The 23,488-nt window shown below is 38.1% G+C and overlaps 1 protein-coding gene across 1 annotated transcript in view; it reads right to left on the bottom strand.

Moving 5' to 3' along the window:
- The window catches only part of TRDMT1 (tRNA aspartic acid methyltransferase 1), a gene marked incomplete at its 5' end in the record, with an annotated part of 19,350 nt that extends 2,543 nt beyond the window's left edge, over positions 1-16,807 (bottom strand). Inside the window, 9 exons of the mRNA XM_010157215.1 lie at positions 1,949-2,078; positions 2,966-3,023; positions 7,026-7,396; positions 7,895-7,978; positions 8,868-8,937; positions 9,654-9,719; positions 13,417-13,488; positions 14,941-15,017; positions 16,698-16,807. Coding sequence (XP_010155517.1) covers positions 1,949-2,078; positions 2,966-3,023; positions 7,026-7,396; positions 7,895-7,978; positions 8,868-8,937; positions 9,654-9,719; positions 13,417-13,488; positions 14,941-15,017; positions 16,698-16,807 — 1,038 coding nt within the window. The remainder of the gene's footprint in view (positions 1-1,948; positions 2,079-2,965; positions 3,024-7,025; positions 7,397-7,894; positions 7,979-8,867; positions 8,938-9,653; positions 9,720-13,416; positions 13,489-14,940; positions 15,018-16,697) is intronic.
- Between the last annotated feature and the right edge of the window lie 6,681 nt (positions 16,808-23,488).

Here is a 23,488-nt window from a genome sequence, read left to right as displayed (position 1 = left end):
GGGGGGGGGGAAGAGCTTGCAAATCCTCAGAAGAAACTTATAGTACCTAAATTCAGCAACTTCAATCAGTCTAGAGCTGAGTAACGCTTTTTAAGTACAAACTGGGAAATGTCTTAGATTAAATGAAAGGAAAGAAGTGTCAGACGTGACTCAGCGCATTGGGAAAAGCTTGCTCTGCCTATGAATCAGGAACATACATGAGAAGACGCCACTAGATGAGAGGGCTTTGTTTTATGAGTTGTGGAAGTTGGAAAAGTAGTATAGTGAGGCAGGGAACTGCAAAAACTGTAAAGAAGGTTCCATGATTAAGGCAGAAGGGTACTGGCCTCAGAGGTGGAATCTGCCCTGTCCCTCTCTCTACAGTTCCCAGGTGACAAAAGACAAGTTTGCAAAATGAGCACTATGTAGAAATAGCTTCTCAAATTCAGAAACCTGACTTGTCTTGAGAGTTCAGTTATGGTTTGCAAAAATACTGAAGCCCACAGCTGTCCCTGAAGATGAGCTCCGAGCAGACAAAGCATGGTATCATCCCAAGCACTCTGAAATAGTAAAGATCGGGTTTCGGAAACTGATCCCCCTAAATTAATGGAGTCTTCCAAACAAATTTCTCCAATGTCTCAGTTCTCTCTCTATAAAATACAAGTAATGTTAACCCTACTACACCTCTCGGTGATGTTGCAAAGACTGATTTAACATTTGGAAAATACAAGCAGTATTTAAAAAGAAGAGAAAAGGGGCAATTCTGTGCTCAAAAGAGAGATTGAACAGCATGATAAATCTGCCCAATCCAGCCCTGTTTAGTTCAAGTTTCTTTACATCAGCCTACATCAATATGGAACAGAACTGTGCTAACAGAAAAGGGCTGTCTGCAAAAAGAACACGTCTATTAAAGAAGAGATGCTATGAAAAAATCCTGCATGTTGGCATGAACTCAACACAGCACACTCCTGCCTATACTCAAACAAGTAAACTTAGTGCTGGCAACTCTAACATTTCACTCTGCACTGTTGACAATGTAGTAATTTTGAATATAACTAAGTAATAAAGGAGAAAAAACTACAACTGCAGAAGGAATATATAAAAACTAGCAGCATTCCTCAGAACTCCAAGTCACTGAGGAAGTCAAAGAAAAACGTTACAAATTACTCAAGCTCAGTGGGGTCTTATTCTATGGATGCTTGTGTAGCTGAGAGACAATAAATTGATCAGATTGAGAGCAGCAGGCCAAGCTCCTTAGCAGGTAGTAACAGCTACATTTTCTTACCTGTCTGTCTCTACAAGGGGAATTCTGGTGAATTTATATCAGGTTTAATTCTGGTTGGCCTGCGTCCAGTGCACTGGTATTACTGAGTCTTGTTACTCGACTCCCTCTTCTCCACAAAACCAGTTGGGAACTAAAGTAACTGACCAAGGGCTCGGACTGCCTTTTCTAGAAAACAAAGGTGACTTTAAAGACTATTAACTGAAGAGTTTGGTTACTCCTGAACAAAGAGATATCTGTATCTTCTGAAATTCCCTTTCTGTCAGCAGCTGCAAATGCGGGGAAGGGAGAAAGCAAGGAGCTCAAACACTGAGAACCACTAACAGATCTCCTAAACTGGCAGGATATGTTGTTTTACCACAGTTGTGAGTAATGTTGGCTGCTGAGCAAATAGTTTCAACTTTAAACAAAGGTATTCCTTCACTGACATTCAGTAATAGAGCATTTCTCATGCCAAAACCTTTTCCTTAGTTTATGAAGATAAACCTAACCACAGAAGCTGGCTATTATAAAAATATAAAGAGCTAGTGGAAATTCAGAGTTAGCCAAACAACAAGAATCAATCATAAGAACTATGCAGTCAAAAAAAAAAAAAGGCAAAACAGCAAGCATTGATTAGTCCCCACTGAAAAACTACACTGGCATTTCTGAAGAATGATACAGAAGTGGGCACTTCACAGCACATACCAAATTCCAGAGGGAATCCATGAAGATTTGCTATTTCTCTTGGAGTAAAGTACCTCAGTTTTAGTGTTGACAATTTCATAAGCTTGTCTTCTTCTGGTAACTCCTCAATGTGTTTAAAGACTGATTCAAGCTACGAAGAATATCCAGAACAACAGATATCACCAATGCAGGCCAAATATATAAAGTTTAACACTGACATCAGAATAATTCTTTGATTCTCACAGTATCAAAGACAACAGTGTATTTTGCTTGAAAGTATGATTGGTGTTGTCTTTTTGCAGCATATATCTCAACACATGCACTTGCAAGAAAGAAATCAATGTTGCCATGAGGGCATTCATCATTTCTTCCTCCACACAAATTAAGCTGTAGGGATGCAGCTGTTTTAATACATTCACTTCAAGATTATCCAAGTTCCAAAGCTGCATTCTTCCTATGCTTAGAAACACCATATACTATCAGTGAACAGCACAGAAGAGCAGGAGGTGCTTGTGCACAAACCAGGCTTTGTGAAAAGTACCTTTGAATGATGATTCACCAATACATCTATTTTTACCTCCACAACACCAAAATACCATTTGTGGTGAACTTAGTATCAACAATAGAACTTCTCAAAACATTGTGTCTTCCCAGATAAATACTGCTTTTGAAATTCAAATACTTAAAACATTTGACAATATTTACTGGATCATGTGTGTACAAAAAAATGTCCCTAAATTCACAACACTGTACTGTAGTTTACCCACAGAATTAGTAATTTTATTGTTTTCACATATCCCTGTATGACACTACAGATCATTAAAAAAGTGCAAGTCATTCTCCACAGAGAGATGCACACCTATAATCTTGATTTAAACAAACTGTTGTGGAAGGCAAATAAACCCACTGAAAAGTCAGTAGTCATAAAACGTAGTTTTAAAAGCTTTTTATAATATTCAGAATAACGAAGTAAAAGACAGAAAAAAACCCCAAATTTTCAAACAAATGATTCTCATATGTTAGTCTACACATTCTTACCTGCACATCTACTGCTGTCTGCAGAACTGAGCCTGTCCCTTCTACATAGTGCCCGTACCTTAACAACGACAATAACAAATTAATATTTTCATTGGACCCCATAGTACTGACAACTGCAAAGATACTGGGAGGTTACTTAGGTTCCTTTGCTTTGATTAACAAATCGCCTCCTGGAGAGAGAAAGCAAAAGCCCTTGTCATTAACAATGCTAAGCCCTGGAGCACAGCAGCTTCTGAACGTGCTCTCTGGGGATGAATCTGCCTGCAATGTGCAGGGTTTGTCCACACTAATGCCTTATATAAGGCCAAGGAATTCAAGCATAGCATCAGCAGAAAGGGCCATCTTCATTACACAAACCAATTTTACATTAAGGCAAAAGGGGTTAAAGGCCAAATGGTCCTAGGGGTGCAAATCAGCTCTCTGTAATCAATGGAGAATTGTTAGTGTGAGCCTCCAGCTTTTACAGCAAACCATTAGGAACAAAGTGGTTCCGTCAGCTTTAACTTTCGGTTGCTTGTGGATTTTCCATAGAGGGAAGGGATGGGGGATGGCCAGGAATCTATACAGAGCAGAAGCAAGAAAGGAAAAAGAAGGAAGAAAAAACTAAAATCCAACTGAGCAGTAAGCAACCTTACATTCTAGAACCATATGACAGCGGTTTTGGATGCCTTGTGGTTGATTGCATAACAACATGTTTACTCTCTAGTCTCTTTCAGCCTACCACTTAACTATAATTATGAGCTTTCAGAAACATGCCCTACTGGTTTAACTCTGGCAGTGTTTGAACATCCCGAACAGAAAGAGATTGAAGCAAGTCAACAGATGGCTTTTGCACAGTGGAGGAACTTCAGAAGATCCTCTGCACTGGAGCGATGTGGCCTGCATCAGCCATTAGCAGATACTATTCTCTAGATTTATCTGCACATCTGAAGAGACAGTTATAAAGGTCTCTTGCTCCATTTGGGGCCCATTCTAAAGCAAGGCACTGGAACAGTTTTTGTTTCAAGCCTTTCTAATTCCACAACGAATAAAGGAATAGTGTCCCTTCAGCACAGACACAATGACCCAGTACAGCTCAATCTTGAGAATTTCTTCTTCAGTTGGAAAAGCTCACAAGTAGTTCTGCCAAGATCAGTGCATTTTAAAACAAAGTGCTTGCAAATCTTCCTTAAGATCAGAACAAAAGGCCATAAAGACTGATACAGATTAAAACCACATGGAATCCAACTGTGCTGTCAATACATCCCCCTTCATTGGTTAGCTGTTGTATTCTGAAAAATTCCCCAGTACCAAGTTCAACAGCATAACACACAGCACCAAGGAATCCTGACGATCTCCTATAGCATCTGATCGTACTTCTGATGAGCATCTCAGCCAACATAAATAAATGAGGATAAATTTCCAAGTGGTATTTTAGTTTTTATTGGAGGAAAAAAAATTTTAATGGGATCCATGTTGTATAAAATACTCCAGTCTCAATAACTGGCACTAGAGAACAGAACTCCTCACAAAAAAAAAAAAAAAAAAATCCATTTGGTATAAAAGTGGTTTTGGGCCAGCGGGTTTTGGAGATGTTGGGTTTTAACAGAAGTGTGGGCAGATGGCCAGTGTTAGCTGGATTGTTATTAATTATTATTGCAGCTGCTGACTACAGAAAAATTAACATTCCTACCTCAGACTCAGAACATAATTAAATATGGGAATTTTTGCCACAGTAAAAAAAACGATGTATTGATTTTCTGACATTTCATTACCAGTTATAATGAAAAAGTTGGCTTAAGAAATTACAGTCTTCAATTTTCATCTGACTCAAGATTTCCCCTTCTCCCTGCCCTGCCTTTATTCCTATAGGCCTTCAAAATACCTCTTAGTTTCATGCACATAATATACTATTTCTGGGTATATTGTGTCCTATATTATGACCAAAAAAAAAAGGTCATTTCCACAATACTAGAAGAGTTTCTTTAACTAATATTACACTATTTTTAGAAGGTACTGCTTCTCTTGTTAATAGCCTATCAAGAATTTACAAGGAAGTCCAGAATGATTATATCTGGAGAAGTAGTTTTCATTCACTCAGTTCTTTAAAATGGACAACTTCCTCTCACAACTTCAGTCACTACAAACAAACTCCTAAGAGAAACCATGGCATTTGTAGCATCAAGGAATTCAGCAGTCATTTTCCAGTTGTCTCTTAGTCCAAGGTCGGAAGGGAAGACAGGATCATCTGCTCAGTCTCTCACCACAAGCTGTTATATTTTGCCCTATACCCCACCAAAGCCTATCAGAAGACATACTGATATGACAAGGGCAGAAAGGCAAAAAACACTGATGAAATATCAGTGTTTGAGGTCCCTGAATCAGTGAGGACTGGAGAAGGCCTAACCAAATAATCCTCATCACACAAACTTTGCTGGAAATACTTGAAGACCAATCAGAACTGAGGGAAATTTTTCTGCCAGTCTCAAAGCTGATGACCAGTACGACTGTATGAAAGACAGGCACCTATCTCAGCAGAGGGATTCTCTGTACTACATGGAGTGCTGTTCTGCTCCATTTAGGGTCGTCTTTCCTAAATCTGACACTTCGGAGAAACAAGAACAGAAGTCCTAGAAGGCATACAGCAGCAACTTATTCTTGGCTTCAGAAAGTGACCAGATGAAGCTGGAGATGTAATTATAATCTTTCTCTTAATGCAGAGTTGTAAAGGATATGACCACATTAAGAACCATGTTGGAAACCTTCCTTGTCAAAGGCTCTTAAAAAAGGGAACAAAGACAGTAAACCAGATTCCTATGTTTTGAGCCAAGAAGAACTACCACAACTATCTGGCCTGGCTTCTTCCACATCAGCAGAAGGGCAACAGTCACGTTCCGTGTCAGAATTCCCACCACTCCATATAAAGACTTCATACTAACTTCCCAGGAGCCTCCTTCAGTACCGTTTTGATAAACATGACTACAAACTACCATGACATATTCTAGTGAAACCACCACTGGCCAATTTATTTTTTATGACACTTAAGGCGTACATGTATAAGATCATTCTGGCCTAAGGTTTTATTTGACTACTCTAGTTAAAACAGACCCCACGAGATGCTGATTCCCCCACAACTCAAGAGAGTGAGAGCAGAAAAGGCGTGTCAGTTAGAGCTGAGGGAAAGGCTTTCCTGTTGCATGAATTTTGAACTTCTAAAATGCTTTCTATTCTCAGCTATTTATTGTCAAAAAGTTAAAAAACACAAAATCTGCAGGAACTCTGTCAATCTCATGGTCTAATTTCTGCTAATTAAAAAAAGAAGATATAATTAGTTTTAACTCATTAACTAAGCTGTTCCATTGAAACATTCTGAGAATTAAAAAAATCTAATTTGAAAAATTCACCGATATTAACATCTCCCACAAGCTTCCAGGCTCCAACTGGCATCTTCCAATAGCAATGCAGTCAGTGGAAAAGCTCCCGATGGGCTGTCTGCGGGGTTTCAGAACACTCTCCAATCTCCAGCAGTCAAACTTAAAATTGCAAGGTACAAATCAGAAAACTACTAGACAGAAAAGCACTGATGTTCTGCTCCATCGAGTTTGATTTGTAATGCAGCAACCTAGCTGGTTTTATGACATATGGCAAATCCACAGCTATTCTGACCTACACAGATGAAAAACCCAAGAAATCAATACAATGTAGAGTGGAGACAGTTTTAATGAGGAATGGATCCATCATGCATGACACTTTGTAACTTCATTGAGCAATATAAAGAAATTCATTAATGAATCAGTACTATAGCAGCCTACTGGAACCATATTTCCGCAGGGGTAATTAAGCTTCTGTGAAGGTCAACAACAAATGGCACTGTCTTTTGTGAATGCTTTTTTGGAGTGGGCACATTATGTCCTGCCAGACAGATTCTCATGCTGGCTTTCCACTGGACCGGGAAGCACACTATATGAGATTTTTTTTTCAGAGGCATGAAGTTTTTTTGCTTAAATGTCTCTCCTTCTTTTTACAGTACACACTTAAAAGTCAGGACATGATTCAGCAAGACATTTTCTTTGCAACTTACCCTTTTGTAAAGCATGTGGATCTCCGGCAGGTGGGCTTAACAATGTCTAACAAGAAAGCATAGCGCAGTAAGGCCTTTGGTGGTAAGAAATACTGACTCATTTTTTCATTGTCCTCTTCCAAAAAAACCTTCAGCATTTGAATAGAGGAATCATTGTCCTGACTATGTTTCCTTTCCATTTCTTCTACTGTTTCAAGCTTAAAAAGAAAGGCCCCTTTTGGTAGGCTTTTCTTGCTGCTGCAATCAGGACCAACGTTCAGATCCAGATTCTTCTCTTCAGAAGACAAGGAAGAATTAGCGTCACCCACTCTGCCAGCAATTTTGTCCTTGAATAAGTCTTCCAGATCCTGATCTGGGAATCTTGTCAATATCTAAGAACAAATTGTGAGAAAAGAAATTAAAAAACAGCATTTGATAAACAAACTGACAGCCAACTCTGAAGTGAGAAAGAATTCCTTCAAAGACACCCAGAATAAAGCAAGTAACTGATGTTATTTTGTTATTTTTTTATGCAGACTTCAAAAAACACTAGCATCAAGATTTGCTGACCTACCAGCAAAGATGTCACGAACAACCGCAAATAACTGCCTTTGCAAAAAGACCTTTCCAAGGGTATGAAAAACATTGCATTGTTTTCTAGCCCCCTATCAGCCACTGTCCCCCAACTGTTTAAAGCCATCTCAGCCACTGGCATGTATTTCAGTCCTTAGAAAATTCAGTATCCAGGCTGAAAAAGAGAGACAGAATTTAACTTTTCTGTTGATACCACTGACCCCTCTCTCCGTTCATCAACACACACCACTATACTGAAAATTTAGCTCTCCATCTTCATGAAACAAAGCAAACTTAAGTAACACTAATAGACTCACCTGACCAGGAGCTTGAAAGGAAAAGGGTTCTTGGTGAAGCTTCGCGATTATAAAATATCGCAGCCTAGAATTGGGAATGCCAAGCTGTAAGCAAAATGCACAGGCCTTTAGTCCGTGTGATGAACAGAGAGTAAGTGATCTATACAAGTTTTCTGCCATGATACACAGTAATACAGCTATGACACACTAATATATTTTGCGACCTCAGAGATATCAGTATTGATAATAGGTAAACATTTTTAACTTCCAGATCTAGGTATTTTCAAAGAAACAAGTGGGAAACTATTCTTTGTACCTCACAGTTTGGACTGTCTCCATAAATGAACAGGAATGTAAACAAAATTTTATGCAAAGTAAGAAGAAATATTATATGCATCACGATTTCATGAGACAGGTACAACATGTTTTCTATAAAAAAGCCAAAAGGTGTCTTCTAATTCCTTGTTCAAAAAGGCAAGGAGACATCTAGCAATGAAACAAATGCACAACTACCTATAACAGATTCTCTCAGCTATATAGAGTACTTCACTGGTTCCATTTTGTCTTGCACAATCTGATATCTCTCTCTCAACTCTTTTTTCAGTTACCAGGGAAATATGCAAACAGTGTCGCTCCTCCCACAGATGACAAGAGTCACATCTGTGCTGGGAAACTCGCAGGCATCAGCACTTCTGAAACAATGGGGCTCCTACAGGGAAAACCACCTTCCTGGTCACTGTGTAAATTCATGCCTTCTTCAAAAACATCCAATGGTAACAAAGCTATGGGACTAGGATCTGAACAGTAACAGCAGTATGATTATGCCAGTACACTGATAAGAAATCAGAAGTCATGTCAGATGGTCGTCTCCTTCAGAAGAGTATCTTCAGCTCTGGGCATGACTCTTCTCTAATACAATATGACATTTTCAAACATTCTTGGGCTCTGTGCAGTTTGAATAGTCAAATAATATCAGAACAATTTTACTACTTACACAGGTTGGAGACAAGAGAAACTCTTGGTATTTAAATCCACATGTTTCTAGCATTCGCAAAAGTTCGTTTCTGGCAGTGAAAAGAATCAAAAAGCAATTACTCTCTTCATACAGCCTTTAGGCCCTTTTTTTTCACTACATAAAAACAAATTAAATGCAACACTTTAGGTACCAAGACATTAAAGACCTGTCTTTTCTATTCCATGCAGACTGCACTGAGCTGGAACTACACAAAAAGCACGAGCTGTGACCTGTACCCAACACTGCATGTGATACTGCATCCCATTCCAGACAAGGATTATATACAGTCTTCATACTGCATCTGCAGACCCTTTGATGGCAAACTTGAACCACTGGTAATCTGCTATCAACAAAGGTACTAAAGAAAGCCCCTCTACTGTACTGAGGTCTTAACACCAGATCTCATGAGCTCCTGTCACAGATAAAACCCCCAAACTTCTAAGTGCTATACCATTGCTTTTCTTCTTTGAAAATTAATATTGACCCTTTCTAAAGAACATAGGATCATCAAATAAAAATAAGTGTAGTTAATCTGTTATATCACATTTTAACTGCTTAGACAAATAGTTACTTTTTTAGAAAGTTCCTTTCACAACCCAAGATTTTAATTTCTAAATTAAAACAGTATTTTTAACCCACAGCTGCTAGCTCTCCCATCTCACTCTATTTTGTTAATGTAAAATCTAGGAAATAAAAATCCTGCCTTTCCCTTCTAAAGAAAATGTCTTTTATTAAAAGCTAAAACTGGCATAAATTAGACTTTACCTCGCAGCAGAGAATTCAAATCCTTTAACATTTTCTAAAAGCAGGTATTTTGGAGGCTTCTGGAGCCTACAAGGAAAAAAAAAAAAAATCAAGAAATCAGAATAACAAGATGTAAACTACATTCATCCCCAGATGTGTTTAGCTGCAAGAAAGATCAAAGTACTTCCACATTATTCTAGTTGTTAAAGTTTAGCATCCCTAAAAAAAAAAATGTAACTCAACTTTCAAGGTTGCCTAGACTAAGTAATTTTCACCTGAATTAAAAATGTGGCCCGCTGGTAATTATAAAAAAGAACACATTCAGATGGCCTGCTGTAGCCTCCCGTACCCCATACATGTACTTCTGAAAATGATTACCACTGTTGATTTCCTAAAGCACAGTATATTATTCAACAGATTGAGTATGTAACAGGAAAGATAATTGTTGGGGGGAAAAGAGATCACTAGCCATGGAACAGAAAACTTTTGGTTTAAGGTGCTTAAACCTGAAATCAATGTCCAAATGTCACATCAACTGTAGTAATAAACACATCAGAACCAGTACTCATCTAGTTGTTTTAAGAAATACATATTTAGAGCTCAAACTGCAGATATTCTCAATTTTCTACAGTTAACTTGTTCGTTCTGATGGAGGGAGGGGAAGGAGGTACGCAGATTCAGCAAGATCAGTGCAAAGGTCTGGAAATAGGCTCATTCCAAGAACAGCACATTAAAACACTGGAGAAAGGAACGTGCGCAGACTGTGCCAGGGACCATTCTAACAATTTTGAAGCATAGATGATTCTGATTCAAGTCTCTGGGAACACTCCCAGGCACTGATTAATTCTCTAGTAAGGCAAATGTAGATGTATTATGCCTGTCACACATTGGGATCTCAGAACAGCATATAGAAACAGGATATTAATGCCATTACGGAGCAGCTTCATGCTTATTTAAGACATTAAGCGACTTCGGATTTCCACTGGTACAAATCACAGCAGAATTTGGTTTAGCACGTTTTTAACTACCAGAGACATTCATACAGAGTAATAAGGAACTAAAGCGTTTCACAAGAAATTGGAATGTGTACAAGAAACATCATATTTAAAAATACTAAAAATAACAGAGAAAAAAATTATACAGAACATTAAAAAGCAGCAGCAGCCAAATTCCTTGCAGAGAATATATCTGTTGGTGTGTTTACCCACTCACAACATCACCATCACCTACTACGAAACTTATTTTCAAAGTAATGAATCCAGAGCACAGCCTGAAATGCAAGAGCTCATACAGGATCAACAGATCACAAGGCAAGTAATCACTACACAAAGAGTATGTGTGAAGTACTTGGCAGGTATTAACATTACACACGTGTCTGTAAAATTAGCAGTTTGACATCTTAGCGTTAGATTTCCCTGGGTCATCGCTTGGACACTATAAACAGACAGTATCTGGACCATTTGTGTCAGACTTTGTTTGCTTGGCTGGGTTCTCAAAGGACTTCTCTGGTTCTTCCAGACCTTGAAGCTGTCCTTTACATATCTCTAATATTTGTCTTCCCAGGCTATCTTTGAGCCTCATTTCAGCGACGTTTCACTATAAAAGGCTGAACACAAGGTAGGAACAACCAAGGGATGAAAAACTGTTTTCTAGTTTCCATAAACTGAACACATGCTGTACCAATTTAGAATGAAAATGATAATTCCTATATGAAGAATTTCCCTTTTTTGGACTGAAAAACTCCATACCCAATGTCTGGCAAAGATGTCATATGCAAAAAATACACAAGCACTATCTCAGTAAAACATAAATCTATTGGAACTGAGAAACACTGCAGAACCACCATCTTGAACATATTACAGACTGCTTACAGTAAGTACTGCCTCCAGAAACAGCCTGACCAACGGCTGATAAGGACAGCAGCAGCGTCTCATGGGGCACGATAAAGTGTCACAGACAAACCCAGCTCCTCTGCATCATCACGACGAAAAACACGTCCCGCAGTGCCTAAAGCTTTGGTTTTGACGATGAGAAGCTTCCGCCCTTATCCAGCTAAGCCCACAGCAACCAGGAAGCAACACTTCCACACTGATGCACAAGTGTGTCCCAAAAGCAGCCAGCCTCTTAACTGTGTCTTAGTGTAACGGAAAGGAATACTGAGGTCAGGATTCCCTTAAGGATAAGGAAGGCCCTATTATTCCCACAGTTAACTTACACACTATCTGCTGGTTTTAATTTATCATTTTGAAAGGTCAGTCTGGAGGACTGGGTTACATACCTTGTTACAGAAAAAGACATCCTTTGCAACTCTTGGAAACCCACATCATCACCCTATTTTTGTCTCTATTCTGGAAGCAGGGGAGTAATAATCATCTTTCTGTTTACCTATTAAGTGTCTAACTTAGTAGGCTACAGAATCTATGTTGTCTTCTCTGCCATGGATTTCTTAGGTGCCCCCAGCCAAGCCACTCAGCCCTTCTGTATTGATGTTCTCTACCTGACGATGACAAGAAGGACAAGAAGGTAGTCCCATTTAATGTTGCTGGCTGCAAACAGCTCTTTCTGGAAGAAGGATGAAGACCCTTTTCTCCCAGTGTTAACAGCAGTTTGCAAGAAAAGTTGGTGTTGGTACCAGTTTCCTTCAGTGCAGAAAGAGTTCCAGTGGAGAGAGAGCATGCCAAAACCTTCTTCATCCTCCTCTGCTTCAGACAGCAAGATTTATCAACTAAGGAATATACAGAGAACAGCTGTCCCAGGCTCCAGCAGAAGCAGGATTGCCAGGAATGGTAGAGTGTCTGGTAGACAGTAACTGATGCAAATTCTCAGGCTCATGCCAATTGGTGTCTAATGGACATATCAAACCAGCAGCAGAGATTTCTGCTGGATAATCTCCCTGAGCAAATGCTTGCTCCACTTCCTCAGAAAAGGTTCTTAGAGCGCGATGCACCTCTTCCGAAAAAAGACTATAAGCATTACATGGAGTTGATTTTTAACAATAAGAATTGTTTTCAATAAGAACAATCTAGGTGGTCAGCAAAATCCATTTTGTTTGGGTTTACTGTTTCAAAATTTAAGGCATAAATAACACAATTAATTATGGCTATTTTACTAGGAACTGGGGTCTGAACAGGCAAAAATAACTGATCAATACGACAGGGGCACAGTGCTATTTGAACTCTTCAGTATTACTACACAAAACAAGACTGTACTACAAAACAGAAATACACAATCTGCTCCAAGATATCCAGAAGCAGCACCAGAAAGTCAGCATATACACTTTAAGAAAGAATGGAAGGGGACGGAAGATCTATCATATTGTGCAAGCAAAAACATATTTAAACTTTCAAATGTTATCTATTCAAAAGGTGATTAAATGTTTAATCACAGCTTTTTAAACCTGGTATTTCAAATAACTTTCCTGTTTCCACGATGCCCATCAGCAAACTATTATATTACCTAATCCTGCTTCTAAATAAAGTCAGTGCAAGTTTGATGATAAATGAAAAAACTGGTCTTTTTTTTTCCAGTTTAGGATACAGCCACAGTTTAAACAGATACACAATAAAAAGAAAACCAAACAGTGAAAGCATATACAGTAACTATAACGGCATTAGTAAAATGCAGGTATTTGTAAGTCACCTATGATGTGAAAACAAACAACAAATGCAACACAACGCTAGTAGTACCCCTGTAAAACACTACAGATGACTTATCTCACTGAAATATAAAAGACCTACTGAGTTACAACAAAGGCCTAAGAACTGCAGCGGAAGTTCATGTATACCTTGGGAGAATATCAAGGATATAGAGAAAGCTCTTTGTCCGTGGATCAGATACATCACCTTGCAGGCCAGTTCTGAGAAAGAAAAGAGAAACACCTGTGTGTTACTTGGAGAAGGCTGACCTGTGGCTAACATTTTTCTACAGAATGCTGACACTTTCTGCTTTGCGTTTCAAAAAGGGATCATGGACAGACAAGAGGAGCTGCTCACATAGGCAGTGTCCTAAGAAATGCCCTAAGAAATTAAAGTCTACCCCTGAAATCCAACAGCTCACAGCAAGGTTAAAATTCAAGCATTTAGTAATGAAATCCACCCCCCTTCTGCAAAGCATTTAGAATTCTGGTCTTGTCCAGCAAGCCCCTTGAACATACTTGGCCCTGAAAGAAGAAAAACACCCCACTGGTTTCCTGGGAATACTGCTATTTTACATTGAATATATTAAGTCATTTATATGAATTAAAGCCTCAGTCCTCACCATTTTGCAGGACTGAGCCCCATGTGAATAACTCTGTAACCAATTTTCTCCAGTTTAATGTTACAGCTCAGGTAGGTTATAAAAACAGTAACATAATGTAACAATTCCAGGCCTGTGTTCCCCTAACTTAGACTGGTATTAGTTCTGAAAAATAAAGCCTTGGTAGAGAAGTCTTAGCATATTTCTAAATTAATTAGTCATACACAGATTTTTCTTTTCATATTATAAAAAATTATTCTGCAGGAATGATTCCTATATACAGCACAAATACATTTTTATAGATCAGCACCACTCTGGAGGGATTTCTTTTTAATCTCAGAGCATTAAATGAGACACACTTTCTTACACAAGCATTTTCATCACTATCAACAGACTTTTTCATGAAGCTACTACTTTGCATGAGTAGAGTTACTAGAATCCTACCTCCACTGCTCACTGCTGTCAAATCATATGAATTTGAAACTAATCTCAAAAATAACATCTCAGTAAGTTCAGTTCTTAATCAGCAAGATATTTGTCTGTATCATCCATAAAATTTCAGAGCCATTATCATCCTGGTCTTGGCTAAAAAAGAACTATTCCTCAGAGTAAACTATTCGTGTGCACGTCCAATTTTCAAACTACAAGTCTACAAACTACAGATTACACACTTAGTCTCAAGCAGAAGTGAGAAATTCAAACCTGGAGTTGTCCCAGGAAAAAAAAAAACAACAAACAGATTGGTAGCTAAAGCAAAAGGAAGCACTCCTAAACGGTAAAATCTTGGGATATCACTGTTAAAGAAACAATACAGTATGCAAAAGTAGGTGGTGTAAGAAGCTTACTTAATTTAAACTGAATTAAAATATACAAGAAATGTGATCAATAAATAGGATTCAAATTGCTGCATTTCTTCCACTTCAGTAAACATCACTGTGAACAGAGCTACAACATTCTTGCTTAGGAAGAGAAATACACACAAATGACCTACAGTGTCACTCTTGAAACCGTTTCTCCTTTCACAGCTCATACTGTAACAACTGCACTTTTCTCTGAAGTGTGCTATATCTACCTTGTAAATGGTTGACAGGGAGGACTCATCAAAATCATATCAAAAGATAATCTGTCAAATTCTTTCAGTGTTATGCCCTGAATAAGGAAAAAAATAGAAGAATTTTGAACGTTGTAAGCTGTATGAAACTCTCAAGTCATCTTTCTGACCAAAGTACCCCTCTCTACTTCCACTACGTTTCATGTATCAAAAAACTACTTAATCTCCCATTTGACCTAATAATTTCATTCTTTTCTACCCTGGCAAACCATACAATGTAAATATGCATTAATTGCTTTGAATATGAACCAAAAACACTAGTTATATTAGCATCTATACATAATCTTGAGATTTTTATCTACTTGTTCTTTCAGAAGAGTTGTGTATTAGATCTTTCAGTAGATCCCATCAAAATATCAATCAGTTATCTCTTCCCATCCCTCCTAGAAATAGTGTCATTGTTTAGATACAAAGCCTTTGTACATCAAAACCAATATTCCCATATTCTGTCCACATGAAAAAAAAAATTAGATCTTCTCAAAAGACAAGATATCTGAACAGGAAAGTAATTTAAGGTTTAATGCTACAGGTCCAAACTCCGGGGTTTAACTCTTAGAAGCTCATTACCAACACATTCTGTAAAGTTTACTTCATTCTAGTTTTGTCCACTAAAAATCCCTCAAAGATATTATATGGCTCAATGTTCTACTGAGCAAAAATATGTCTGTTCAGAGAGGAAAGAATTAGGTCTGTGGCATGGACTAATTACACAGGTAGAACTTCTTCTACACTGAATTTTAAGGAACACAAGGAGGACAACATATTAAGGGACCAAGAGGAAAAAAGAAGGATAATGATCAAGTATGACAAAGAAATCACTGCCTTACATATTTTGAGGGATAACTATATAGCAAATGTAACATAACTGCCCACAGGAACTAGACAAAAGCGGCTATTTTTTCCAATAAATCTAAAGAAGGCATTACTGATTGTATTCTGCTTTTATCTACTGTAGGGAGACGTAAGCAAGCATTCTTCTTTTCCCCATATCGAACTGTAAACTACCATTTAGCCTGTTATTATTGAGTGCTGAATAAGCATCCAACCTTTAGCCGCCTGTTTAAGTCTCACATAAGCTGGTGTCTTAAAACAAATCCAGTATCTTTTACTGTCACATTGTAAAACTGTAAAAGAAGATTAAGATATATACAGTACTTTCTAACTAAGTCCAGGCAAAACCACATACCTAGTTTGCCCCTCAATTATTAAAACAGAATACAGTTTTACTTAATAGTTCTTCAAATAATTTTGAAAAGGCACATAATTCCTAAAACATTTGATGTATTGAGCCCACAAAAATATGCAAGACTATCCCATACAGTATATTTTCTTATGTTTTACTCAGCTTAACTATAACTACAAAACAAAGGCATGGCTCCAAGTGATTTGATTTAATTAAATTCTTTCAAAATACATGAAAATATTTTCTTAATTTAAAAGTATGATTTTTGTCATTCCTTTATTGCTGGTAAGAATTCCTCTCAACATTCACGTAACCTTTCTTGATGCAGCACTTAAGAGTCAGGAAAAGATCACAGTTTGAGTATCCCCCAAACTTCAACAAGCAGCCACAACATAAGAAATCAAAGTTTTACAATAACTGCTATACTCACAATAACAAACTAAATCTTTTTGTTTCTCTTGCTACTAATAAGAAGTGACAACAACTTACATCTACAAATGCCAGACTAGAAGAAAAAAAGGTATTTGTTACTTACCTCAATTGTCTTTGCCCATAACGGCGTGCTGGGAAAGTTGTGCTTATAAACTTCGTTGGCAAGAGTGTTCACATCAACAGCAGCAACTACTTCTGCGGACGTGCAGCTTTCTAAAATTAAAAAAGGATTTTGAAAATTGTAGCTTCTCTTTATTACGTTTGGACAAAATGTGTTGGTTCAGTTGCGTTGCAGCTATGCTCAAAATTAAGAGGGAAATGACTTGACCAAGCTCTGCTGCGTTACCTTTAAAACTTCCTATGAAAAATATACCGTGTTTCTAATCATACAGCCAATACTTCCTTTCCTTATATGTCAAAAAATGGAAGCTAGCTGTGCACTTCTTGATTTGCAGTTACAGTCACACATGAAGTCCGAACAGGGCGCACCTCTACAACATTCCCACCTGCAATGAGTCGGTCTCTGTGGCTGCCAAGCTCCTTATCCTGAGTCAACCTGCCACGCCCCCCTGCCACTGCCTGAGCCTCTCCAGACACTGACAACTTGCAGGAACTAAACGTGTTATTTTAGAAGTATACTACTTATTGGGAAAAAATGGCACCAATAAATGTTCAGGGTACGTCTATTTTTGCGATAAAACTTCGAGAAGTTTCCTGAAAAACATTTGTGCTTATATTCCATGAAAACCTTGGGCCTCCAACCCAGCTGCTGCCTCCTTTGGATTCAAGGTCTCCAAAATACCAAACACTTTGAAGGCCAACATTAGGCAGCCCCTCTTCTCTTGATATCAAAGGAGGTACTTCTGGACACAGAGGTGTAAAAGAAGAGAGCACAGGGTAACAAATCTACTGACAGCTCAAAGCCTGAAAAAAAAAAAAAACCACTAAAAAGAATGTTAATAAGCAATGGTTAATTCATAGAGTAACACAATAACAGGTTCTGGAGAAGCGTAAAGAGAACTGTGTTCAATCCACCGCTCACCATGTCACACTGTTTATTATTAGTAACCACAGTACCTTCACTGAGGCTTTTACCCATAAAGTTAGGCTGTGGTTACTACTACAGCCACAGGCAACAAACAGAGACCCAACTTCCTGATATGCAAGGCCACCTACAACCACCAGCAAATTCACATTCCTGTCACCACTACAAAGCCCCAGATGAAACACAGGTAATTTCAACAAACTTTCTGTAAGCCAAAAAAACCAAGGCAAACAGCCACATACCTCTGAGCAGTCTCACAACATGCTCAAGTAACATATTAACAAATGACCTTACGAGACATCTTAGGAATTACTGCTATTCTGCTAATTATTTACAGTTTGAGAGGATGAAAAACCAACTGTGATGTTAGCAGTGGATTTAATTCTAGTGATGCAGTTATAACCCATCTACTCTATCTCAGGTTTTCAAGGCCACCTTATTCAAAATGAAGATGAAAGAAATCCAGGTATTGGAAAGATTGTAGGAAAGATTGTATTGGAAAGATTTACTTGGTGCAATAGAGGGCAAGAACAGCAGCTTCACAAGATTTCCAGACAGCTGCCCATTAAGGGTCAACATATAAACCATTATTTGCAGTTATGGCCTTGACATTTTGACCAGAAATTGTAACTGAAGTTATTAAATACAGGTATGTCTGCGAGGTCAAAAGAATGACTACACCTGGGGTTACAGAACAGGTGTGTTCACACTGACATCTAGCGTGAAAAGCACGCTGCCTTGGCAGGTTGGCTGTCTCCATTTACAAGCCTATTCAAGAACCAACACTTCTATCTTCCCAAAACAAAGCTGCAACACCTAAGTAAGGGGAACAATAAGAGACTGCTTTTCTCCTTTATTGTTTCAGGTTTTAAGATACATTGACAGGCTAATCCTTACTGTGTGTTCCAGGCACTATAGAAGAAAAACAAAATTAAAAAGTCAAGAACATCAAATTATTATCCAGATTAACTGATAGTTCAAAAATGACAATTGAAAGGCAGGCGGTGTGCTTTCTCACAACTCAGATGCTCATCCCTTTTGCTAACATCAATGCAATGTCTACATATAAGAAAACAGAAGTACTGAGGATTTGTATCAAGGGATGTCACAGACCCAAATACCTGGAAACACTGAAAGAGAGCACACAACTAATAGTGATTTATTGAATTCCCTTGCAACACAATGTTCGGTCTGAACCAGAAATGTTAAACTGCATGGAAAAGGGACAAGAACTTTTCCTGAACTATTCCACCTGACATCCTTTCTTCCCAATTCAAAGACCTGACAATTTTTTCAAAAGCTCCTCCCTCCCTTTCGCTCAAAAGCTGTAGCTCACTTGGGAGTTCCTGTTACAGAACAGACTCCCTCTAAAAGCTGATTAAGCGTATTTGTGTGGAAATAACCCTGGAAACGCATGAAGGAGCGAGAGCAGACAAGCAGATCTCACACATCCAACCGAACAAAGAAAAGCTTGTGTACATTTCAAAAAACGTGAAAATGAAACAGTCTTAAAGCATTTTGCCCCCTGAAATTTAAATAACTTTGATGTCGAACTGGAATACTCTCTTTGCTATAGCAATTATATTTATTACTTGAAAATTACTGTAGGAAATGTACCATAAAAGATACTGAAAGCAGAACCTAAAATACAAAACCAAACCAACCAAACAAGAAAATCCCCACAGAATCAAGACTGTGTTTTACTATTCCCGCTGACAGAAGGCACCAAAACAACTTAGGAATATGAAAATGGTCCTGAACTGCTGATTTAGCAAGATGCTAAATCAACTCCCCAAAATATATAGCAGAACTTCAATACAGAAACAGACACAGCTCTGGAGACTTCGCACCCCCACCCCCCAAACAAGTACATCCAATGTCCAAAACACAGCCTTTAAAAAGAATTACAGCTATGCAGAAGACAATTTAATCTTATTATGACTAAAAAAAAAATACACATTTTTTTAAGTGAAACTAAGTAGCTGCTGGAATACTTGCAATATTCCTCAACACCACAGTTTTTGAACTGAGACTTCACATTTCTGAGATGTTGTAGCTCAAAAGGAAGCCACAGCCATGATGGGGAAGTTACTGAGGGAGGTGTTATGGCCTATTTTTAGGCAGAGTAGATTGTAATTCTCTTGGCTGAAAGCAGATGAACTCAAATTTTTATCAACCTATTAGAAAAGTGCTGATTTTGCACTTGAGTCTTAAAACCTCTAGGATCCACATAGGAGAAGCTCTTCAACTGTTATTTAAATTCCCTAGAGGCAATTATTTAAACAGCCATTTCAGCTATGCAGTAGCCCCTGGAGTGAGAGGGAGGCTGCTGTAATGACTGGAAGGTGCAGCATTTGAAACAAAGGAACACAGGATGCATGCATCAGCTTCTGATTTGGAAAAAAGCAAACCCAAAAGCTGTCATCTTCATACACCAAAAATAATTTCTGACACTACAATATTTGTCCTTTTCAGAATTGATTCTGCAGTCATGTGTTTCTACCAGAGCTTAAAATTAACATAGATCTGTTTATATTCACCACTGTACTTTTGTAACAGAATCATCAATGTCAGCAGAGCACATGAAATACATGGTGTTACAGCAAGGACAGAGCCTGGTGGATCTCAGCCCATTGGAAAATCAGAGCCGGAACAATTATCTATTCTAACAGGTATATGGAAACAGATGGAAAAGGGAAGATTAGTCACATGTTTTGTCAGTCCTGTTTCCTTTTACAAAAGAAAGCAAAGACTTCATTTCTGAGTTGTCAGCTCTTGGCTGAAATGATCAGGCTGAACTGCCCATGGCTACAGTCAACAGGACTATCAGTGAATTGACACTTGCTTCCTGCAGGATACTTAGCAACTTCTTTCACTGCTCTATTTTGCAGGATTTGGTCATGTTCAGCCATATAAACTGTGTAAATTTACACTGTAGCACAACTGGCTCCATCCTGTGCTACAAAGGGACGTATTTTAGAGAAGCAATTCATCAACATGACATCAACATGAGTTTAGGTGTAAAAGCTTCCTCAAACTGGCAATACTTTTGTTTTCCATTGAGCAGAATCCTAAAGCTGCTTGCCAGTTTTTGTCTCGTGTCTCCTCCTGAGGTAACTAGCACACCAGTTTATTATGCTGTGCAATTCGTGGAGATAATCAAATAAAATTAATAAACAGACACAGTACAAGGGGCTCAAACTCCTACTCTGTAAAACTGAAATACAACAATTGCAGAGGAAAAATATCATCAACTTTATCACTGCAAAATTACGGTATTTTTAAAAATATGTCCTTTCATGGTTTATGCACAAAGAATTTTTTCAGTGACCTGACAGATCACAAATGCTTGTGGCAGAGACCTGGAACCTATTATTTTCATGGGAGAATGCCTAAAATTATAAGCCAGTTTGTTTTAGTTAGGAATGAGGAAGAGCAGGCTGTCTGTTTGATGGCAAGTTGCTACGGAAATTAATTTGTAGCCATAGATTTTCTAAAAATAACCCGCTGTGTTTTTCACTGAAAACACTCTGCACTTTATATACAAAGAATACAATCACACATACACATATAAAGTACCATAGACTTAGATCTGTATGATCTAAATATCAACCTTTATAAATCTCACAAAGTTCTGAGCACAGGGTGAGAAAGGGGAAAGAAATGATGCAGCTAAGAAGTGGGAGTGCAATCTTTCAAGAGTGTGAATATGAACAGATGCCCTGACTTGCGACATCAGTCAAGCTCAACTTTCTACATTTTATCTTTTTGCATGTCTTCACTGTTAAACTTACTACTACAAAGCATTCAAAAATCTAAAACTAGAAATTCTGTATATGCTGGATTACCTACAGCTGAAGTGTCTACCCAGAGCTAGAAAATACCCAAGATTTTTCTTCTGCCGTTTTGGACTGAAATCTAAATTCAGGAACAGCTTTCTTTTCACTCCCCAAAAGAGCCTGATTCAACTCTGTGACTACGTACTGGTAACTGCCACGTACCTTTAATACGGAAACATTTATAAGATAGTATAAGCTTCTATGAATTCATTAAAATTCAATTATTTCTTACTGTAGGCGAGGACAATCTCAAAACCAATCGTGTACTACTTGGTGCCAAACGCATTTTGCTTTAATGACAGCTGCCAAACAATTAATATCCTCATCCTGCAAGCTCAAGTATATGCTATGCTAAAACTAAGTTTATGAAAGATCACAGCCAAAAAGGGCTTCAAGGTAGAAAAGGCAGTGTCAGATTTCCTAGAAAATACCTATTGGCCAATAGAAAACGCTGGCAACTTCACAGAAACGTAGTGAGTTGGACTAGCTCTGCTAAACATAACTGGCCACAAAACGGGCTACATAACACAGCCAGGAAGGAACACTGAGCCAGAACTGCAGGATCCCTTCTGTAGAACAAGTAGCTTTCCAGGGGCGCTGCCACTGAATATTGCATGTTCTCTCTCTTTTCTACATCTTGCTATTATTTTTCTTGGCTGTATAGATTCACTAGAAACCATACCAAGAAAATAAAGTATTACATCTAACCTTCATCTCTTGTGCACCTGGCTTATGAAAGCACGGGCGAAATGGAGGGGTGTCAGCTTCATATTTACACGGGAAAAACACCCACTTCTAATATTTACGTATTTGATTTAAATGGAAGATGCCAAACAATCTGCCATTTGCTAAATGACATAAAAAAATTCTATCACAGACATTTTCAAATGGTGTGCTTTCATGCACACGTATAGGGCTAAAACATATTAGCAACCCTATTATTGCGGTATTTACAGAGGAACATTCACTTTTTTTCCTGTTTGATTTCCACATAAAAGCAAGCACTTAAATGCCCTTTGACTTCACTTTGTTCCTTCCTAAGTTGTATAAGAAAACTGAATCCAGATGTCTGAGACTTACAGAGAAAACAGCAAAATGGATCAAAATGCCTGTCCTGTATCAGTATTCCTGAATGCAGTTCAACAAAACTAGTTTTATGTAAAGACCCAACATGAAATACTTAATTCAGTGCAAATCACATAGAACCCTTTTTATTCAAATTGACTAATTACTAGTTTTAACAACACTCAGCACAAGATTTTAATCCAGAAGTGTACAGCTTAGACTTTTTCCTAGACAACACAGGGCTTATGGGCTGAGTTCTCATATGCTTCCCAGAAAAATAAGCATTTGGATTTGAAAAAAAGTTACACCAATTGTAACGCAAATAGCATTGTGTCTATCTGCTTTTTACATTTCAATTGGTGTTTAACCATTTAGTACCAGCTCCAGTTATTCACACAAATAATCATTTGTCTCCTTATGATCAATAATCAGTCTCCTCTAATACACAGTCCCTTCATCCGCTTTGGCTAGCACCACTGTAAAAGAACCTGTCTCACTACTATACTTATTGTAACATCTTCAGTCAAGTTTAAGGCCAGGATAACAAAAATTACAACATGAACTGACAGTGATGCATTTGTTTTGCAAGTTCAGAACCAGTAAGCTTGGAAATAAATCTACCCTTTCAGGAAACAATATAAGGGTTTTGGTTAATACCTCCCCCCTCCAAACTACGCAAGCTATAAAGGTGATACATGCTCTCAAGCCTTCATATGCACAGTAACTATCCGCTGGATACAAGTTAACAGTATTCTGATAATCTCCTAAAGCTGCATTCCAAGAATTCCCATTTTTTAAGTCTTTTGCTAGATTGTAAGTGACACTTACTTAGGTAGCCATCCACAGACTATCACATCTGGCATTACAGTTATTAACTATTACTTAGTAACACATGACCAAACATTCACGAGACATCTATTCTTATAGACTCACAGAATGGTTTGG

This window comes from Eurypyga helias, unplaced genomic scaffold (genome assembly GCF_000690775.1).
Source record: "Eurypyga helias isolate BGI_N326 unplaced genomic scaffold, ASM69077v1 scaffold30098, whole genome shotgun sequence".
Lineage (NCBI taxonomy): Eukaryota > Metazoa > Chordata > Aves > Eurypygiformes > Eurypygidae > Eurypyga > Eurypyga helias.
The sequence above is the reverse complement of the archived record's forward strand: the minus strand, read 5'-3'. Positions and strand labels throughout refer to the sequence as shown.